The 20861-nt window shown below is 30.8% G+C and overlaps 2 protein-coding genes across 2 annotated transcripts; one reads left to right on the top strand and one right to left on the bottom strand.

The window, feature by feature from the left end:
• Window positions 1–3832: 3832 nt before the first annotated feature.
• Window positions 3833–6230, bottom strand: LOC149880960 (titin-like). The gene is made up of 6 exons (XM_090069026.1): window positions 6023–6230; window positions 5789–5851; window positions 5375–5473; window positions 4997–5263; window positions 4401–4718; window positions 3833–4277 (listed from the first exon to the last, which is right to left on the bottom strand). Exons 1-6 carry the CDS (start codon window positions 6081–6083, stop codon window positions 4174–4176), a joined length of 912 nt encoding a protein of 303 aa, XP_089925152.1. The 5' UTR covers window positions 6084–6230; the 3' UTR covers window positions 3833–4173.
• A 5663-nt stretch (window positions 6231–11893) lies between these two features.
• On the top strand, window positions 11894–13744 carry LOC149880959 (somatostatin receptor type 4-like). The gene has a single exon (XM_090069788.1). It carries the CDS (start codon window positions 12336–12338, stop codon window positions 13386–13388), a length of 1053 nt encoding a protein of 350 aa, XP_089925914.1. The 5' UTR covers window positions 11894–12335; the 3' UTR covers window positions 13389–13744.
• Window positions 13745–20861: the final 7117 nt, after the last annotated feature.

Genomic DNA, 20861 nt, shown 5'->3' with positions numbered 1-20861 from the left:
GAAATATTTCACTCATCTTGTATTAATAAAAATTAAAATCATTTAATTACAATCGACTCTTTCCATCTAAATTTACAGCTTGGAAAAGGTTTCCAACAATAACAAACTAAAGGAAACCTTTCCTGGGGTTCTTCTTTGCAGAGTAATATCACCGTAAATAAAAACCTAAACAAATCATTTAGAGAGTGAAGTGTGACTAAAATCAATTTTCTCTCCAGTAAAACTTTCATCATTTAATATTTTTAGTTGATTATTTTTCTTAATAAATAATTTAATTCAAGACTTCTCCATTGGCATTGTCTTCGTTGTGATAGTGCAGTTTTCTAAGCAAAAACATTGATTGTTAATAAATAATCCCAAAGAAATTTTTGTTTCGCAATGTTTGGTGAAGTCCTAAAGATAAATTACCGGAAGAAATTTTTTTTAATTTTTTCTTTTAGTTTATTAAACTATTCTTTACAATTTAAGCAGAGAAAAGTGATGTAACCATCTTAAAATTCTTTATAAAGTTTTACATAAATTTTACAAGTATTCAGCAAGATCTCCATGCTAAATCCTTTGCAATACAATTCCGCAAGTTTCGCAAATCATCACAAACACTTTAGGTCGTGTTTCAAAAAGTTAACGCAATTTAAAAGTGAGGTCAACATGTAACGTGATGATGAAACATTTTAAAATGCCGTTTGTTTTCAACTTTCGCTTTCACGTTTGTTGACATTTTTTTAACGGTCAACGAACAAGTCAACTTTCACTATTATCTACAGTCATATTGCTGGTATTATTCACGGACATTAAACTTAAGTTTTTGTGTTTTAAGAATATATTTTATATAAACTTAAATTTTTGGGCTTAGTTCTCGAATTTTTATTGGGCTTAACTTTTGGTTATTGTGGCTTATGCTTGTACCTCAGAAAAAGAATTTAAAAGAAAAAAATGTGATAATTGAAACCATTACTAAAATTTAGTCCTCTTAACAAAGGTTATATATTTTCACACTTAGGGTAGACATGGACAAATTAGCCCTAGGTGCATTATGCCCCGTTTAAATTAGTTCACAGTTAAGCAGTTGGGCGCGCTAGGAATCAAAACAAAGGTTGGCAGTACTGCTCTCCTCATTCCTAAAAGGTATCTAAGATTTCTGAGTACAGCTGGTAGTGTAGTGTCTTTTTATCGATTTCAGGTAAATTGAAGTAAATTTTTTGATGTGTTTGTGTTTACTAGCTTTCAACCCTAGTGCTATAGGTAAGTATTAGCTTTTGTAAATTAGGGTAGATTGGGCTAACGTGTCCCTAATTTACAAAAGTCGTGTAAAAAAATAAACTTGAAAAATATTTTTTACCTAGGACCAGAGCAAAGTCTCCACCAATCCCTCCCTCCCTCTCAACAGGTCTGAGTTTGATTTATCTTTTTACATTAATCCATTTTGAAGCTTTTTTTTAGTTACATGTACATTTAAGCTAAAAATTTAATGAAAATACTTGATGGCCTTTTGAACTATTTTTAGTTATTATTTTATTTACCAGCCTGTTTAATCAACCATAAAAGAAGGTTTGTTTTTAATCATCTTTTAAGTGAAAAAAAAAAAAGTCCTGTTCAAAAGAAAACTTTGAAAAAAATAGCCGTAAACAATAGAAAAACAATCAGAGCTCGGCTTTAAATATTGATTATCTCGAAGCCGCAAATTTTTTTCCCCAGTGGTCTTCATTTCAAATATATATATTAAGATTTGTTAACAAAAATATATTGTACTTGTTATAATTGCTTACCTTTAGAAACAATATTCCAGCAAACATTTAAAAAGCCTATTAAAAATGATATGATGTCATGTTTTTCTACTACTTCTTCGCCATTAATCCCATCAAAAACTAATGGTTTATTAAAGAGAACCCGTTCAAGATTTTTTGTTTAAACGATAAAGTTGTAGAAGAAGAAGAAACAATTCTTTTTGCATTGCTACAAAGTATTATACGGTTAAAAAAAAAAAAAAAAAAAAAAGGTTGCATATAAGATATTTCTCTGAATTAACAATGTTTCGTTATTAGATCACAAGCTAACAATTGGTTGGCGATCATTGGTTTTAATATTAGGAACATATGAAAACCCACAAAGTGTTTATATAAGCTCATGTTTATTAACTTACATAAGTAAGAATTTTACTCTCGGAGTGAAAAACCTGAAACAATTTTGGAATTATTTTCAAATAATGTACTAAACATCAAGAAAAATTTATTTTAGTTAAGGTCTTGGTTACATTGCATAAATACAAAACTTGTTATGGTGGCATTGGTGACATGATCTTTGTAACAGTTGAGTTTTACAAAATATTGGTTCACAAACAAAAATGGATTTAAATGCAGTTAACATTTATGTCACATTATATACACTAAGAAAAAGATAGAATCGGGTATATTATACCCTATGAGTAGATCCAAAATTTAAATGCTTAACTTAAATACCATTAGTTTTAAAAAGTATTGATAAAATATGAGTATATCTTCAAACGTATGCAAAATATATCAAAGTTATTTCAAATATTTTCTATGCAATATCCTTTCAGGCTACTTACAAAACGTTGCACTTAGAAAGATTTAGATTAACATAGCATTTCCTACCGTGTAGATATTTGGTTTGTGAATATTCCACTTTATAAATTAAAATTTTTTCAAAAGTGGCAAGTGTGCAAAAACATTTTATTTGATGCTACTTTTATAAATCTGAAACTCATTCTTTACTGTTGTTAACAATTTTGTTGACAAAAAATCTTTTATCCGTGGATTGAACAACCTATTATTCTACTGAGAAAATATGAAACATAGAGAATAAATTTTGTCCTGATATACAAAACAACAGACCTTGGAGTTCTTTATCAAATTTTTATCACAACTTTAGATTGTGCAGTCTTAATTTTTAATTACCTACTCTTAACATGTCTGAAATCTCTTTTTTAGGCTACAACAAATCTAGACTAAGTTGGGTTATAGCTTTATAAATTTTTTCATAATATCTTATGTTTTCCTTGTTTTATTTATACTTTCTGAATATTCTCTGTTAACCAGATAAAACTTAACACACATTTTATAGCTTTTTATACCAACTTAGCATCGGTATTTAGTTTTTCCAAAAAAGGTACAAATTTCTATATCATTTTTTAAAAATAAATCGAATTTTTTTGAAGTTTGTTAAAATAGAACATTTTATGGGTTTAAAACAGCAAAAGTTTATGGTGTAACATAGTAATATTCATACAAAGTTTATCATTTTTGAAAAACAAATTCTGCACATTGTCTCAATGTCTGAAGGGTTGAAACTAAATAATGTAATGCATGTGAATCATCGCAAATTATTTACTTGTATTTGAGGGACTAAAAATTTATTTCAAATGACTGATATAGAAAATCGTCTGATAAAAAAAAAAAAATTGCTACCACAAAGAATAAAATTTCGCTGTGTAAGGAAGGGGAGGGGAAAGATATTTCCCCTCCAACTGTTGATGATCATTAGGGTATTCTCCGAGATATTTTTTTTTATATACCTTAGCAAAATAAGTAACGGTTGTTAAATAAAAGCTAAAATAAAAAACATGAACACTTTAAGACTATTATTGCACTGTAATAATGATAACGAACAAACCTTAGATAATGAACAAACCTTGTTAAAAATAGAAAAGTTTAAAGGTATTGTAATCCCTCATAAAAAAGTGAGGAGGGGGTCAAGACCCTTGACCCATCGGAATTTACATGCTTCCAAACTTTAGGTTAAACTCTTTATTATAACCACACAACGCAACAAACCAACTTGTTGTTAAAAGAAAACAATTTAGTTATTTAAAGAATTTTTATTCATTATTCTCGAGTAAAATTTAAGTTTACAAAATAATTTTTCTATCGTCTAATATATATTTTTATTCTTTTACGGACTTCTATGTTCTAATATCAGAGCCACCCATTTTTTTAAACTATTGTTATGTATATTTAAATATAGATGGAGACATGTATTTCTCATTTAGCACGATGGGATGGATATACTGACAGCCGAGTTTACTAATCAATTGAAGATTTCTATAAAGCGGTTTTGTAGTACGAAGTTTCTTAAGAAGGATAAACCACGAAACCAATTATACAGCAGTAGCTTACCATCAATCAAGCTACAGCATGAAAAATTGAACCAATCAAGTTACAGTGTTAAAAATTGGCTGAATTGTTTCCATATAGTCATAAAACAAAAAACGGAAATTGCAAATGAAAACTGGTATTTACGAACGGCATCTGACGTAGAGTCTAAAAGAAATTCACTTTGTAACTAAATCGTTAAAGAAAAAAAAAAAAAAAAGGATAAGTTACTGCTTCCAAAATGAAAAACCGATTTGAAACGAACGTACATATTTTTAAAAAAATAATTACCGTTTGTTTTAGGCCGATAGACCATCACTGTAGTCGGTCCAGACTGTCCGAGTTCGTTTAAAGATGTGACGCTAAATGTTGCATACATTGACGATTGCAAAATATAATTAACAAAAAATGTTGTGTTTACAGTCAAAGCGATATTGCATAAAGAAGAAACTGATTCATTATAGATGCAATGTTCAATTTGATACTTTAGCATTCTGTCTGAGGATGAATCTTTTTCTTCGATAGGAGGGTCCCATTTTATCGTGAATTGTGTACTGTTTTCAACTGTGTGTTCGGTTATCAACATGTTAACAACACTTGAGGGAGGATCTAGAAAATTTTCAAAAGTTGTAAGAGACTGAAGTTGCCACCAAACACTTGAATGAAATTGAGATTGAAAGTAGAAGAATGAAATCGAGATTGAGAGTGTTCATAATACAAAAATGGTTTTATTAAACCGTTAAATTTTTTTTTCATCAATTTTTATAAAGAGTGATCAGTTGAATCCAATAAGAAAATAGGAATCTGCAAAAGTTTTAGTATTACTTAGGTTTTCACTTTATACTATGAAAACCTTAAACAAACTTATGATTAAAAGAGAAACCTACCAATTCTCTTAGTTTTGAGATTAAGCTGGACTGGCTTGCTCATCCCAGCTTTGTTGATTGAGTAGATTGTTAGAAAGTATTCTGTATTTTGTTGCAGTTCGCTCAGCGTTAAAGACCCTTCCGAGGTCGTGTAATGCGTTGTACCCAAGTATTTTGAATCGCAAATAATCTTGTACTCTATAGCATGCGAATCTTTGTCCCATGTAATGAAAGCACTGTTGAACGTAACGACAACAACTTTTATGTTTGCTGGTGACGGAGCAACGTCTATGTGATTTTATCATTATATTATTAAATTGATTTTATTAAAAAATAAAAATAAAACTTTAAAGAAAAAATTGCTTTAGAATATTAGTTATGTGAACCTAATATACCTACCACAGTTATGTAGAACACAGTCTTCATAGGAGCTGCAATCATTTTTTAACACACACTTTAACGTGCCTGGACAAGCCCACTCATATTCGTTGGCGCAAACTTAGAAGAGAAGGAAATGAAATTACTTTAAAAACAAACAAACAAACAAACAAAAATATGCAAATAAAAATTATTGTTAAATAATTTTTTTTTTTTTTTTTTTTTATAACAACAAAAAGAAATTTTGAGATTTATTATTTTTATTTTATGAGTTCCAATACTTCGGTATCAAAAGAGAAATAATTTATACAAGTAATAAATTAAGAAAATATAAAAATATTCTCAATTCTATCTCTGAAGATAAAAAAAAAATAAATAAATAAATAAATAAAGAAAGAATTTGAAAAGTTCGAATTCATGATCTACTTTACTAACCTGAAACTTTCGTTAAATCGGTATTCAATTCTTTGTTGGTTTCGTTTATTAACGGAAGTGCGTCTAAAAAATGAATTGTATTCGAACATATAAAGGTCCAGTAAGATCGTTTGATTTCCCTTATGACAAATGACAGACTAAAATTTTAGACTACGATAATGTTTCTGCACGACACTCTGAAAAAATATTTATTTGAAGAAAAAAAAAACAACATTTGTTAAAATGCAACCTTACCAGATGTGAGGATAGTATCAACCATGCGGAAAATAAACAGAGCATAAAAACGAGCGTTCATGGCTTCGTTCTTTATCTTCTTCCTTCTCTTAAAGTTCACGTTTTTATCAAATTTGAGTCAGACTAGATTTTAGATAATCTTATAAATATGGAAGAGGTATATGTAAATCGCATGCACCATGTATGGTTGTAACATTTCATGATTGCAACACGATGAATGAATTATTTACGTTTTGTTCAAATTTTAAATTTAAAAAACTTTTTCAATCAGACATAACTCATTTTATGCAATTTATGTGCATATTTTAAGAAGACGTTGTTTCGCAATTAAAGATTCTATTAACGCTTTGCATGCCGAGTCATTGAATTATTTAAAAGCGATTTTATATCTAAGCGGAGGAAATAAATGCACAAAATATTCCTTAAACATTTATTGCGAAAGTTGAGGTTATTTTCAAAATTGCTAAAAGGTGACGAAGCATTAGTGATAGGGGAGGGGGAGAAGGGGAGGGGGTTGGAGTGTTTAAACAGGAACAGATGAAATGGATTATTTTCTACTGTCTGATTATGTCTGAACCTAAACCCTTCAGAGGGCTTGCTTTGATCAAGGACGTAATAATAGACCTTATTTTACATCCTTAGTTTGATAAAGAAAGTGGTTTGAGGCTTTTGTTTTTAAACTCGGCCGATCTAATAAAAAAATATTGAAAACCTTGGAAGAAAAAGCTTTTACTTTTTTGAACCGTGAAAGAAAAGAAAAAAAAGGAAAATTAAAATTTCTTTTTTCATATTAACGTTAATTCCAGCCGAATATATAAACAAATTTCAAAGACCTAAAATAAGTTGACGGTTTTAAATAAACTTATCATCAATTTTATGATCATTTTCACAACACGTGGATTGAAAGCAAAAATTTTTTTTCGAAAAAAAAAAAAGATTTTGTTTTTTCTAACAAATCAAAGAATTTTTGAAAAGTTAACCAAGGTTTTTCAAAGAAGCATAGGTCTGAAAATTAACGTAAAGTTCTCTAATTTGACGTCAGTGTTTAAAAAAATACCACTAAAACGCTAACAATCACCGTTTTTTAACCCATTGACGGACACTTATGTCTATATCCGTCAAAGAGAAGTTCGCGTAATGTGGCATGACGGCAACAGCCGCAACCTAATTAAAAGTGCTGAATCAATCAAAATAAGGTTTATTTAGGAAGAAAAAGAAAAACTATACTTCTAATATTCTAAAAATTACAAAAACATATAGTGTTAATTTTTGAACTTCACTTGTTCCTACTGTCCGTCAATATGTTAAAAAATCTTTTTATAAAGTAACGAACTTAACATAAATTTATTAACATTGTGTATTTAAAGCACTGGTTTCTATCAGCATTAAAATAACTATAATTGTTGATTTAATCATTTTAATGATTTAATCATTTTAAGGATTAAATCAACAATTATTTAATCAACAATTGTTAACAACCATTAAATTAATGGTAACTATTAAAAGAACTGTCATTTTCTAGTCTATTCTAATAATTTTATTAAAATCAAATTTAAAAAGGAGTGTTTTACAAGATCAATTTTTTTCCATTTTAAAATAATAACAACCTTACCGTCAGTCGATCCCAACAAACAAAAAGATATCTAAAATGCATCTAATATACATCTGAAAGGTGGTCTAAAAGACGTCTGAATTCACGTCGTGAATGAACGCTAAAAGGACGTCTATCTTATAGACCCCTATCCTATAGATGTCTTTTAGATGCATTTTATTCGATAAAAGGTGCATCATTTTAGATGCATAATAGATTTGCAATTTACATCTGATTTAATTATTTCTTATTTTCTTACTTAAAAATATCTTATTTAAAAAGTCTATCGATTATCTATAGAATTTTAGTGGAATTTCTATCAAACCTTCTTTGAATATTATTTTATAGCAATATATATTAACAAATGTTGCTTTAGAAAATTCTATAGTATTTTTAAAGCAATTGAGATTTAGTCTAGAATATTCTAAAGCAAATAGCTACAGAATTACGTTAAACTAAATGTATACAGTTTTGATTTAAAGTTAAGCTTTGTATACATTGAACAAAACGTTTTGTGCTTGATTAAACTTAAAGAAAAAAAGTTGGAGCTATATACAGTGCATAAAAAGGCGACACCCAATACAATTTTTTTTCACTGAGTATATATATATATATATATATATATATATATATATATATATATATATATATATATATATACATATTAATACAATAAGATAAATATATTTTAAACAAAAAATGCAATTTTTATTTCAATCTTATAAAGATCTTAGCATAAATTTGGTGTTCTTATATGAGAGTATAAAATTACGCACACAGTGAAGTATAAGAATTTGTTATTTTGTTTAATCAATATAGACCATGGCTATTTTAAAAAATGCTGAATTTCCACTCTCAATATTGAAATTACGTAATTTCAATTACGTAATTTCTGAGATTATCAGACTGCCATGGTACACAGTGGAGCTTTAATCTAACATAAACAATAGTTTATAAAAGATATTTGATTAGTTCCTTTTTTTTTTAATTTTTTTTATTTCACAACGAATCAATTTTTTATTTGTTGCATGTTTTAAGTTTAGTTTTTTTTTTTTTTATTGAAAAAGAAATAGTCTAAACGAAACGCCAAGAATTTCGCTATAAGATAGGAATAGAATAACTGTTTTACACCAACAGGGCGTAGTCAAATCAAAGTAGCCAAAAGTGTTACATGGTCTCAAAACGAGGTGCAAAAGTAATTGAAAGCTACCCTGAAACCGACGACTATGGATAAAAGATGTCTGTTTGACCCAGAGAGCTAAATAGACGTGACGAACAATTTTAAGCCAATTGCTTGCGCCATCGTAAAAAAGTTAGCGCAGAACTAAATAAAAACTTAGTGAAAATAAGGGAAAACTAACAGGGGAAAGTATAGACTAACTTTAAAGGACCGAACCGTGCCTCCGTGACTAAGATTAATCAAACTTACCCCTATGTTTATCTTTCTGCAAGATAAAAACCCGAAGCACACTTTTAAAATGTCGTGGTCTCCTCAAATATAAATAATATCGAGCACGTTTAGTATTATCTACAGAGAAAAAAGGTGGAGAGTAGTCCATAGAATGTGAACGAGCTGTGAAACGTACTTCAAGAAGAATGGAGCCTAATATTGAAGGTGCCTATCCTTTGCAAACCACTGCACATGAATGATAAAATAACGTTTATATGGAAAATAAAAAGAAATGTTACAAACAATATCTTCAAGTAAACTATGTTAATGTTTCACATTCTATTTTGTGGATAAATAAAGAATCTGATACTGTATGCATTGAAACTACCTAATAATATAGTAGAAAAAGAAAAGGTAGCCAGTTATTTAGTTAAAAATGGAATTTGCAATGTTGCTCTTGTTTCAATGGCTGAAGTCTTTGTTTTGATCCTTTTATTTTCTTTGAAACATGGATTGTCTGATGTAGCCACAGATGGTTCAATAAAATAGATATTGCCCATTAAAATCCGTGTTCTTCTATTTATTTTTACAAAAAGAAAAATCAACCAATATTCTTTGAAACATGGATTGTCTGATGTAGCCACAGATGGTTCAATAAAATAGATATTGCCCATTAAAATCCGTGTTCTTCTATTTATTTTTACAAAAAGAAAAATCAACCAATATTCTTTACAAAAAGAAATTAAAATATTCTTGAGCAAGTTCAAGTTCATTTGTATTGTCTAGATTGTGAGTATTATCTTAATGAGGTAGAAACCGGGGCATGCCCTATAAGCAATTCTTGGTTTAATTAAAACAAGCAAATAACAAGATTCACGAGAGAATAAGAATATTGATGGTTCCCCCTTGTACAACTCACTAACAAGATCAATTTATCCCAGCTCAGCATCAATCAATCAATGAGCTTGTTCCACATGGCAGGAAAAAACTTTGTATTGAAATTAGGTATGAAAAAGACAAACCTATTGTGGCAAAATAGTTATGGAATGTTGAATTTGTTTGGGACAACAACCAGCATACTCCCTTTTTGCCTATTATTTTTACAATTGGTGTTCTTGCTTTTTTAACTGATTGTCCATTTTTAGAAATGCTATTCAATTAAATTAACTTGCTATCGTGAGCTTCATGAAGGAACAAATGTATTACGTGAGCTTCATGAAAGAACAAATGCATTCAAATCATAATTTTCTGCATTGTTTACAAGATTCACAAATAATCGATTGTTTAAATGCAATTGCGGCTAGTTATTCTCTGAAGGGGTAAAGGCACTTCTCTTCATATGGAAATTCTACACTTTGATACATGGTCGCCGAGAGGGTGTGTGTGGACGGGGAAGATTCCCGGGGCCACGTATGATGTAAAAAAGACTATATCTAAACCAGTTAAAGTTACTGACACTTATATCATTGTTGCTAATAGATACACTCATGTCTCTTATTAGTTCATCTTAAATTTCATGTAAAAAACAAAAATATATTTGTATAATTTGTTCTTTGAAAAGGTGTAGAAACCAGGACCTTATAAAGGAAACCACGACTGCCTAAAAAAAAATTTAAAGGAAAATTGGAGAATTAAAATTTCAGTAATTTGGTTTTGACAGAGATTTAAATCGCTCTTGTAAACGTGCTTTTTCGATAAATAACGAAATACATATTATAAAGGTTTAAACCCTTGTACAAGGTTAAAGGAGGAGGGAATTAAATGAAGAGGGGATTGCTGCTCTGAAAAGACAATTGTTTTTCGTATTTTCATTTTGTTAAACGAATTCCTATTTCGATTAATGGATGGTTTCTACCTTCTTAAGTGTAAATTCAGCATTTTAACTAAGTGTCATAGGCAAATGCACCTTATGAACTTTCGCAATGAAGTGACCGGCTTAAAAAAAAACAAAAGAACACGCTAGTTGACACTTCTAAAAAACAACAACCAAAAGGTTGTAATTAAGACGATATAGATCTATTTTCATTAATCTGGATCAATATCGAAAAGTTTCCAACCATTAATTTATATTAAAAAGAATTTAAAACAATATGGCTACATTTTCAAATTAAGAAAATTTGAAAGACTAACTTTAATTCAAAGACTTAAAAAGATTTGTAAAGATCATTTAGTCGTTCTGGAACTCAAAATGTAAAACCGCCATAGGCGCCGAATCCACGGGGGCAACAGTGATCAATCCGTGATAATACATCATTAGTATAAAGTTTTAGGGGGGGGATGGCACTAACTCTGTTGCCCCCCTGTACTCGGCGCCTATGAATACTGCGCAAAATCCTTGTACTTTTAATTTCACGTTGAAATTTACCCTTTTTATCTAAAATCTCAACGGCCTTGAAAAATCCAACCTAATTGGTATGAGCAAATCAATCCTAGTCAGATCAATCAGTTTTAATCATCACCATTTTTTATTTATTTTTTATCAAAAAATAGTGCTAGTGTCGGAATACCTTTAAAATGCGTTATTTCGTAATATAATATTAAGAAGTTTTTTTTCTTTCAGATAATTTACGAAACCAGCAGCCATGATTTCAATCTTTGAATGAAAAGATTTTGAAAGGGTAGGTTAACGTTTGTAACGGTACTGTATATTTTTTTAATATGACGGGTTTTAAAATAGTTTATCAAGTGAAGCAGATTTTACTTTCTGCCTATAAACCAATTAAAAGATTAAATATCACAGAAACTCAAAGGAGAAGAGCAACACTCCCTCCTTCCTCTTTCTTTATATAAAATAGATATTTAGATAAGTAAAAAAGTAAACTTGATTTGCTTAGAATTGAAGAGTAAGCGTTTTAATTTTTAAAACTTTATGATAGCTGTTTTTTTTAGGAAAGAAGAGAAAAACAAAAAAAAAAATATTAAAAACAATTATTAAAGCAAATGACTCAGTTTCAAATGTTTTGTGTACTTTTATAATTACTATGTTGTTACTTTGTTACACAATCGTTGTTACTTTCGTTATGGTTATTTGCTTTTGTCGTTTTAAATTTAAGTGAACCTTTGAGGAATCTTTGAGGAAATTGTGCGTGAATCATTATGTACAAGAACAGTTTTTTTTTTTTTTTTTTTTTTTTTCTCTTCATTACAGAGGTCTACAAGCAAGTTTGTAAAAAAATATTTACTCAGAGATAAGAAAAGATTTGCGCCCACAAAAAGAATTTTAAAGTTAAAACGTTGAAGATTTGTTTAAAACTTTTTTTTTTTTTATCACGTTTTATACAAAGTGTTTCCTTCAGGTCAAAGTTAGAATACTTAACTTACATTGGTTAAAAATGTCGAACTTTCCGTTTCGCTATTGGGAGTTTTTTTGGTATTTATGCGTAGCAATAATTGGAGGAATTGGCAATCTCATTGTCCTTTTTGTCATAGTTAAAAACAAGAAGATGAAGAGGAGCTCACCATTTAACATGTATATTTTTGCTTTAGCGTTGACCGATTGGTTTGCGTCATTAATAGGTTTACCAAACTATGTTTTATCAACGGATATATTCCACCATCCTTTCAGTGTAGATGGTGATATACTTTGCAAACTTTTTACGGGTTATTTTTGGACATTTTGGCTGTTGGAAATGTCTGTAATTTTTCTCGTGATCATTTCGATTGAACGCAGGAATGCAGTTTTAAATCCCTTCAGTGCACTTGAAGAAAGTTCATTGAAAAAAACTCTCGCAGTAATTTTTGGCGTTATTTTGATTTCTTTCGTCATAAGTGTTCCAAATATTATAGGAGTTGTTTATGATATGAAAAATGCTAGGGGAGGAAACTTCTGTCGCTATAAATTCACTTATTCTGAATCCTTGTGCATTTATGGAGTCATCTTTGCAATTGACACTATCATTCCTTTTGGAATAATTATTCGTTGCTTTTATGATATAAAAATGACGCTCAAAAAAACAGACGATTTGATAAAACCTGCTTTTTCTATTGAGGAGAGTTACTATAAAGTAAATAAAGGAAAAATCTGTAATCCGAAAATAAAAACCACGGAAACTTTGCAACTTGTTGTTATAGCTTTTTTCATTTGCATAATTCCCAACCAAATCTTATACGTCCTATCTTTTGCGAACGTAAAAGGAATCACGTGGAACTCACAGATTTATCAAGTAGCCGTTTTGCTTCGTTTCTCAAACTCATGTATAAATCCTATCTTATACAGTTTCCACAGTTCGAATTTTAGACGAAACTTTTACACGGTATTCAAAAGTTTACAGAGAAGAAATCCACCGAAAAATGTTTTCCCTGGAGGAGAACTTTTTTCTAATAAACAGCGAAGTCAGAGCTTGGACTCGAACTTAGAATCTTCAGAGATTAAAACAGTCATTTAAATGCTGTCAAATGATTTATCTGTTTGTGCTCGTTATTTATTTGGTAGCGAATGAAAACAATGCTTCTATAACTTGTTATGTTCTTTTCGTTTATCAGTTGTAAATTTAGTTTCGAATAAAAAATTTTCGATGATATTTTTAAAAAATTTCTGCAAAACCGTCCACGTGAGTTTTTGCAAAATCAAAAAGAACAACGATGTGTATGCCAATATCACTGTTGTAATGATTGCCAACAAAACACTTTTGAATTCTACAGATAAAATTAAAGAAAAGAATAAGAATTAAAAGTCAGAAACTGAAAAATGAACTCAAAAAAATTACTTGTAATTCCAGTCCGTGTTTTGAAAATTTTTGAAAATTTGAAAATTTGAAAGCTTTAAATTCGGTTGCAAACTTTTATTATGTTGTAAAAAACGAAATTTCGAAAATATTTATCTATTGAATAAAAAAAATTAGCAAATGTATTAGCAAAAAACAAAAATCGCAAATATTTTAGCAAAAATATTTGCTAAAACAAATCAACTTCAAAGAAACAAAAAGACCTATGGAAACCAAGGTCTAATAAAAAGGATTGCAAACCTTATCGAATGGGCAAACTTATGGCGTATTATAATTGGAATGGCTATTAAACGTTGATCAATTAACTATTGCAGTATAGTTATAGCGATTTTACTCCACTTTATTTTTTAGGGTCTGAAAAAATTTGGCAACACCTAATTTTGAATTGGGGCTTTGGGGTCAGTTAGTTTTTATGACTACTTTTTGATTGATTATAATCATAAATGTTTAAATGCATATATTTTAATATATAATGTTTATATAGAAATTATTGTTTTGCTACTAATATTGATGTCAACTTTTATCTCCCACCAAAAAAAGGGTTGTCTTTGTACAAATAGTTTGTGCTATCGTTATTGATGTATCACAGAGTACACGCTCGCATGTACATGTAGTCAAGACTTCCTTCTTCCTGGATAGCGTTCCTCACGAGCGTTTATAGGGGGGCGAGCCCCATATTGATCAGGTTTACTTCCCCGCCTGGTAAGTGCACATTAGTTCACAAAATTTTTTGTGTTTTAAAAAGCAAGTTTGCATTACTTTAATGCATGCACTTTATCACGCCCTAAGTCAACCTTAGTCGCCATTAGTTTTTGCTACTACTTTTAGAGTTTTCGCCCCAGGTTTACGAGTGATTGAAATCTGTGGCTCATCATCAGAATTACGGAGCTTCATCGCTCTGCCATAGATGTGCCTATCAGGGACAATCTATTATAAGGTGTGTCCGAAAATTAGAAAACAATTAACCTCATTGAGTGTTTAGTTCCCAAATAGCATTCAGTGTGCCTCCTAAAAGAAGTGTCTAGGAAACATACCTTGTGAATAAATATTCGAAGGAACACCGTCTAAAGTAAACTTTGATTGGGTTTAAGATAGCAAGTGTTTTTTCAGCCTACTAAATACCTTAGTGCTGGAATACATGATCATTACATACTTTAACAATTAATAAAGGATGTTTACATCGAAGATCCAATTTATTTAAGTAGTATTACGGTTCATACGGCTGTGGCGGACTATTAATTCAAAGGGTAAGGCAACTTTTCCAGTGGCTTCCAATACTATGCTAGAAGTAAGTTCACAAGATCAGACTGTCTCAACCTGCAGGGTAATATCATTATGATCCACGATGTTTCGTGCAGAATGGAAAAACTAGTGATGCTTATTACATTCATCACTTCACAGGTCTAATACCAGAGCTGACTGATGGTCTTACTAGCAGGACGCAACAATATCTCAGAGCCCATTCGTATATACACTATTTGTATGCGCTTGAAACATTGTAAGCACAACTGCTGTCAGTTTAGATGTACAAGCTGAGTTTATGAATATTCTCAAGGCACACATAAAAAAAACTGATAGAGCATCTGCTGATAATGCTCGATATCAAAGTTTTTTATTTAACGCCTCATCTCATCTAAACTTAACACTTGCAACGAATTTATATCTTAGACCACAGGACTTGGCACTCAATTCAAACTCGGCTCTTGAGTATAACAACTAGCTACTTCAAACGCCTCCAAATGCATTCTATACTGTCAATATTAATAGTATTAAAAAATTCCGATGGTTGGTGTTTCAGGCGGAAAAACAAGCAGCACCGCTGGAATAGTAATCTATGGTACGGCAGGTGGTATGCTATCTGTGAAATTCCTTCACAAATACTTCACCCCATTAATTATTTAAAGTTGGCGTACTGTGTATTGACTTTGTCAGGAGTCATACGCGAAAGTTCATCGTGTGTCAAAGCACGTCTCAGAAGATTTTTCTTTTCCTCCCGAGATTTTTATGGTCTGGGTATTAAAACTGTAACATACGGTTTCGAACTGAGATGCTTCCTAATTTTTTCTATGGTATTAAAGGTTTTCCTCGATGATTAAGTTGAAGGAAGTTCTGTTTTTGAGGGGTACGATGACCGCTATGTTATACGGTTGTTTTCCATAGGCTGCGACTGCGATGACAACCTGAAATAGTGAGTTTTGCAAGAGCACTTTGCGTCTTATCAAGAATCTCTTCAGCAATGCAGTCATCAATGAATATTATACTTTCAACACGAGCCATCACGGATGAAATAATTTCGAGTATTTTCTGCATACCAACAAGCTTTGTCTCAAACAATCACAGTATATTGGTATGCCATGTTAAACTCTACCATTGGGCAGATCAGAAGCACTTGCGTCGTGGGACGGTTCTCTAAGAGCTTCAAGTCCAACTTTTTCCTGAACTCCTACGACCCATTCATAGTAGGTACCCTTCTAAGATGTACTTTTGCTATGCGCTCTGCATATTGTGCCGTATCATTTGAAGAAAAACCTATAGTCATTTACAGTTTCCACATCATGATTAGTTATAATGAACAACGTAAAGACCGTAGAGACAGAAGCCGCCCAAGTGCAAATGTAAGTGAAAGTACAAGTGCAATTAGAATGGCCTATCATTCAAGATGCATGGTTTTTTTTACAAGTAAATATGGTTTTAATTGCGACCAAACGTGCAAGTGTTTAAACGGTGGTGAGTCTGACAAAGCGTGTGAATTTTGTACTTGCTTGCGAGGCTGGGAAGGAGGGCGTTGTGATGAAAGTAAGAACAAGTGAAAAAAGTTTAAATTTCTTTATAAAACACCGTTCAATAATATTTTTGAGCTTCATACTTTTAATGATTTAGCCTAAGTAGCGATTGGTGTCAATTTAAGAAAAACCCCTAACCAAGAGCGGCTTTTAGTATCAACAGTAGCTTAATTAATATATTATTTATTTCTTTTACAAGGCATAGAAACGGAGTTGAAGAGTTTTATAAAAACTTTGTCGTTAAGAAAAAATGGTTCCATAAAGTAGAATTCTTCAACTCAGCGAGCAGTACAGCAAATGTTCCACAACTCCAATGATTATCATACACCAATTGTGGACCATACGCCCGAAAAGGGTAAGTGAAAGGTGGTACTTATGCCGGTGGTCTTACTTGATATTGGTACTTTGGTCGATAGTTTGTCTCATTCTATTTGTGCTGGATAAGCTCCAGATCAAATTATGCCTTTGCAAAACGGGCTTTAATCTAACTTACTAAAAAAAAAAATTAAGACCACTCGTATGTCTTTTTTTATCTAAGGCCACAAAACGTGGGAGCTCGGTAGATTTATCTCTAAGATGGATTTCTTTAATTTGAGTGTGTAAGTGTGTGCTCAGCTGATGTGATTGATAAATGATTTAATTCTTAATGTGGGCATCTTCATTTGTCTCTGTGTTTATCTCTGCAACTATTACAACCACGGTTTCGCGTTGAGCGTTCTCAAAAGCGATTTTTTTAGCCTGGTTACGCTTATTAACCGTCTTAAAAATTTGGCGCCGTCCGCATGAGACAAACCATGACCGCAATCTTTTCGACAAGTTGTTAGAAAATTTTATACATTGATGAATTTGGCAAATGCCAACTGAACATTTTTTTCCCCCCATGAATCTTTAAATAAATAAAGAATTACATAACGCATATGGAAACTGTGTATTACATACATTTTTTTTCATAATCACTGCAAAAACTTTTCTCTAACATAGAAATATATATTTTTTTAAATTTAGAAATAAAATTTAGATTATAATAGCAAGCTTTACTATACTCATGCAGTAAATTATGGGTCCAATAAAAACTCAAACGTTGTCTAATCTCAAGGAATTACCACTTTTAGAATTGATCACACTTATCAAGTGGGGAAATGAAGTTATTTTGTTGAGAGCAGGATGGAATCCACTTTCACCAGAATCACAAGCAGAGCCGCTGGAACATTCGGATGCAGATAAAGCTTTTACCTATAAACTGTAAAATTACAAAAAAAAACACATCAAAGAAAGTTGAATCCGCAGCTTTGTAACAGAGATGCTCTTACATATGTTCAACTTGATGAAATGTCTCATATCTTAGCAGTGCTCATAAATTCAGCTACTAATAATGAGCCAATAAAATTTTTTATAATTAATAAAGTAGGTATTTTAAAAAACCATATTGCAGTTGTTCCACTTAATGATGAGCTCGAAAAGAGTCCACTTATAAAACTGCAACAACCCCAAAAGTAGTTCATATAATCTACAAATATACTAATTGATGCAAAATGAAAAGGATGGAATAAAGTTTAGTTTGTTTTAATTGTCGAGCTATTCAAAGAACTCAACATGGATATAATTAGGAATGGAAGTCTCGCATGTATACTAAACCATTTATCTGGTAGCTAAAAAAAATTCATGCACTGTGCGGGAGGCGATTTTTCATAAATAAATAACTTATCATTTTGTTGTTAGTTGTATAAAGCTGCAGTAAGGGACGTATGAGTACGAGAGTTAAGTGGAAGTAGTATTAGGAGATTGGGGTCTAGATTGATTGTATGGGGATGTTTGGTTAGGAAAGGGCAAGGTCTAGGGACTATTTGGTCAGAAATGGGCAAGGTTAAATCGTTGGAGGATTAAGGTTGTGTTTGCCGCCCTCAGTATATTCTATTACACAATATATCTCAATTAACGTTCTATTAGTATGCAATGGTTTGCGCTCTTTTAATCAATTTGTTAATAAAATTACACATAATACTTACTTTTCTTGAAGTATTTAATTCTATTTTTATTAACTTCTCCTCTTCTCTATTCTTCTTTAAACAAATAGCTCATCTTCTTTTCTTGTATTTGAAACGACCTAAACTTCTGTTTATTCTTTTTTAATCAATATTTTATATCAATTTCTTTTGACTTCTGTTTAATTCTTTACTTCTATTTGTCAAAACTTACTTCTTCAAAAACACTACGTAATGCATGTGGTTAAGTTCCTCTCTAGAAGTGGTGGAACGCGGTCTTCCACGTTTGTTATCTGCTGCCAACTTCCTCGTAGAACGATATTTTGAACATAGTCTTGATACGGTCCATTTTTTCACGCGATATTTATCACAAATACTTTTTTGTGACATTCCACTTACGTAATCGCCAATAATTTTCTTTCTTAGTTCCAATCCAAGACTGTCGGGAGCCATTTTTGCACTTGAAGTCATAAAAATAATAAATATTTCTGGATGCTACTGGATGCTTCCAGATGCTTCTTCTGGAAACTTCTGGAAGCTTCTGCATGCTTCTGGAAACTTCTGGATACTTCCTTTAATTATTAAAAAATTCCGTGACGTTGACACGGACCAGACTTAAGAAAATGAAACAAACCAAAAAAGTTGCACTTGTTTTGTCCGCTGCAAAATGGCACTTGTAAACGAAATTCTGCCTGTGTGCTGTCACCTGTCAGCTGATTGTTCATGTCATGGCATGCTATGGACTCCAGACTCCTGAACTGTTTGCTGTGGTAGTATAGTTCGTTTCGTTTTTAAGACATGTAAAATTAGGAACACTTTTTAGCATTGTTCAATGTTGGTTGCAAATGTTTTATCCAATACTATATATGTATATATATATATATTAGTATCTGTGTCTGTGTTTGTATGCATTTGTATGTATATTTAAAAGAAGAAAAATTTGAGTGTTAAGATCTATTAAAATTGTTAAATACTGAAAAAACTCATCTAAATTAAAAAAAAAAATTAATTTCTACGCACAGAAGTGTAAACAAATCTGCATATTCAATAATGTTAATTTACTTAGAAATTTACTTTAAACTTTTTGATATAATTTTTATTTTCTTATTTGAATCACTTTCTTATGCAACTGAGATATGCTTATTATGATTTCAGTTTTAGAAAGAGTTTAAAATGTTGATTTATATGGAAACATATATAAAAAATCAATCAACAAACTAAAAAAATTCGTTGCTACGGAATTCTTTTAGGTTACTTATGCTTGCGTATAATAACTTGTCGCTTCTGAACGACTGTGAAAGATAATGATTTTAACGAGTACCCAAAAGATAACCCACGCTACAACATAGAAAACAAGAAGTTTGTTGGTAAGTTAAAAGATAATTGCATCTAAAGAATTCTTCCCCGTGAGTGTGTGTCTGTTTGGAATAACGCGTTCCAAACGGGACGGATTCCTGGAGCGAATTTTTTTTTGTGGAAAGAAGCTTGAAACCTGCTCTTTTTAAAATAACGAAGAAAGAGAACGAATTCTTGAAGGAATGTGAACGAAGAGTAAAATTTCCCTAAAAATATATAACTTTGTTTTTCTGATATAGCTGTTTTTGACAGTTCAAAAACAAAATGCTATCACTTTTTATCTATTTTATATTGAATTGACTTTAATTTATTATTTATAAAGTAAGTTTATTAACTAAAGTACTTAACTTAAATCAAGTCACAAATTTTTGCAACAAAAATATTTATTATACTTAACACTATGTAATGTTTTATTTTTCTCTCAGGTGAATATTTGCCTTGAAGTGGGTTAGAATCATTTCTTGTATTCAATGGAATAAATGGCAATAATATAAAAGCAAGTTGTGTTTTATGTGGCCCTTTAGGAAAAATTGAGCGGCTATTTTCGACTCTTTGAAAAATTAGTTACATAAAACAAAATAGTTGGTGTTTAAAATTTTCTTTGTCTTCATTTTACTTCTTTTCTAAACTTTTATTTTCCAATAACATTTTTGTAATGCTCATATTTCCAAGTTAAAATTAATATATCAGTTATACAAAGTACATGCAAAAGCAGGCTATGCCGGCAGGACACCAGAAATATTAAAAAATTTTCTAAAAGCAAAGATTAAATAAAACACGCCAAAGAAACCTCGCTTGCACAATGAAACAATAAATTTGCTTTCATTTGATCATAAATGTGGTGTAAGCAAAACTATATATATGTAAAAATAAATTCAAAAAAAGAAATGAAGTAGGAACGAGTTCTAATTTTTGAGGAACGTGTAAAAAGTTCCTTTTTTGAACAAGGAACGAGGAACTGGGACGAGTTCTTACTTTACAAAATGAACGGGAACGGAACGGAACTTTCCAAA

The sequence above is a fragment of the Hydra viridissima genome, unplaced genomic scaffold, assembly GCF_058129835.1.
Source record: "Hydra viridissima isolate aposymbiotic clone 2 unplaced genomic scaffold, HvirCarnegie_v1 scaffold_12, whole genome shotgun sequence".
Classification (NCBI taxonomy): domain Eukaryota; kingdom Metazoa; phylum Cnidaria; class Hydrozoa; order Anthoathecata; family Hydridae; genus Hydra; species Hydra viridissima.
Note: the sequence above shows the minus strand (reverse complement) of the source record. Positions and strands in the feature narration are given on the sequence as shown.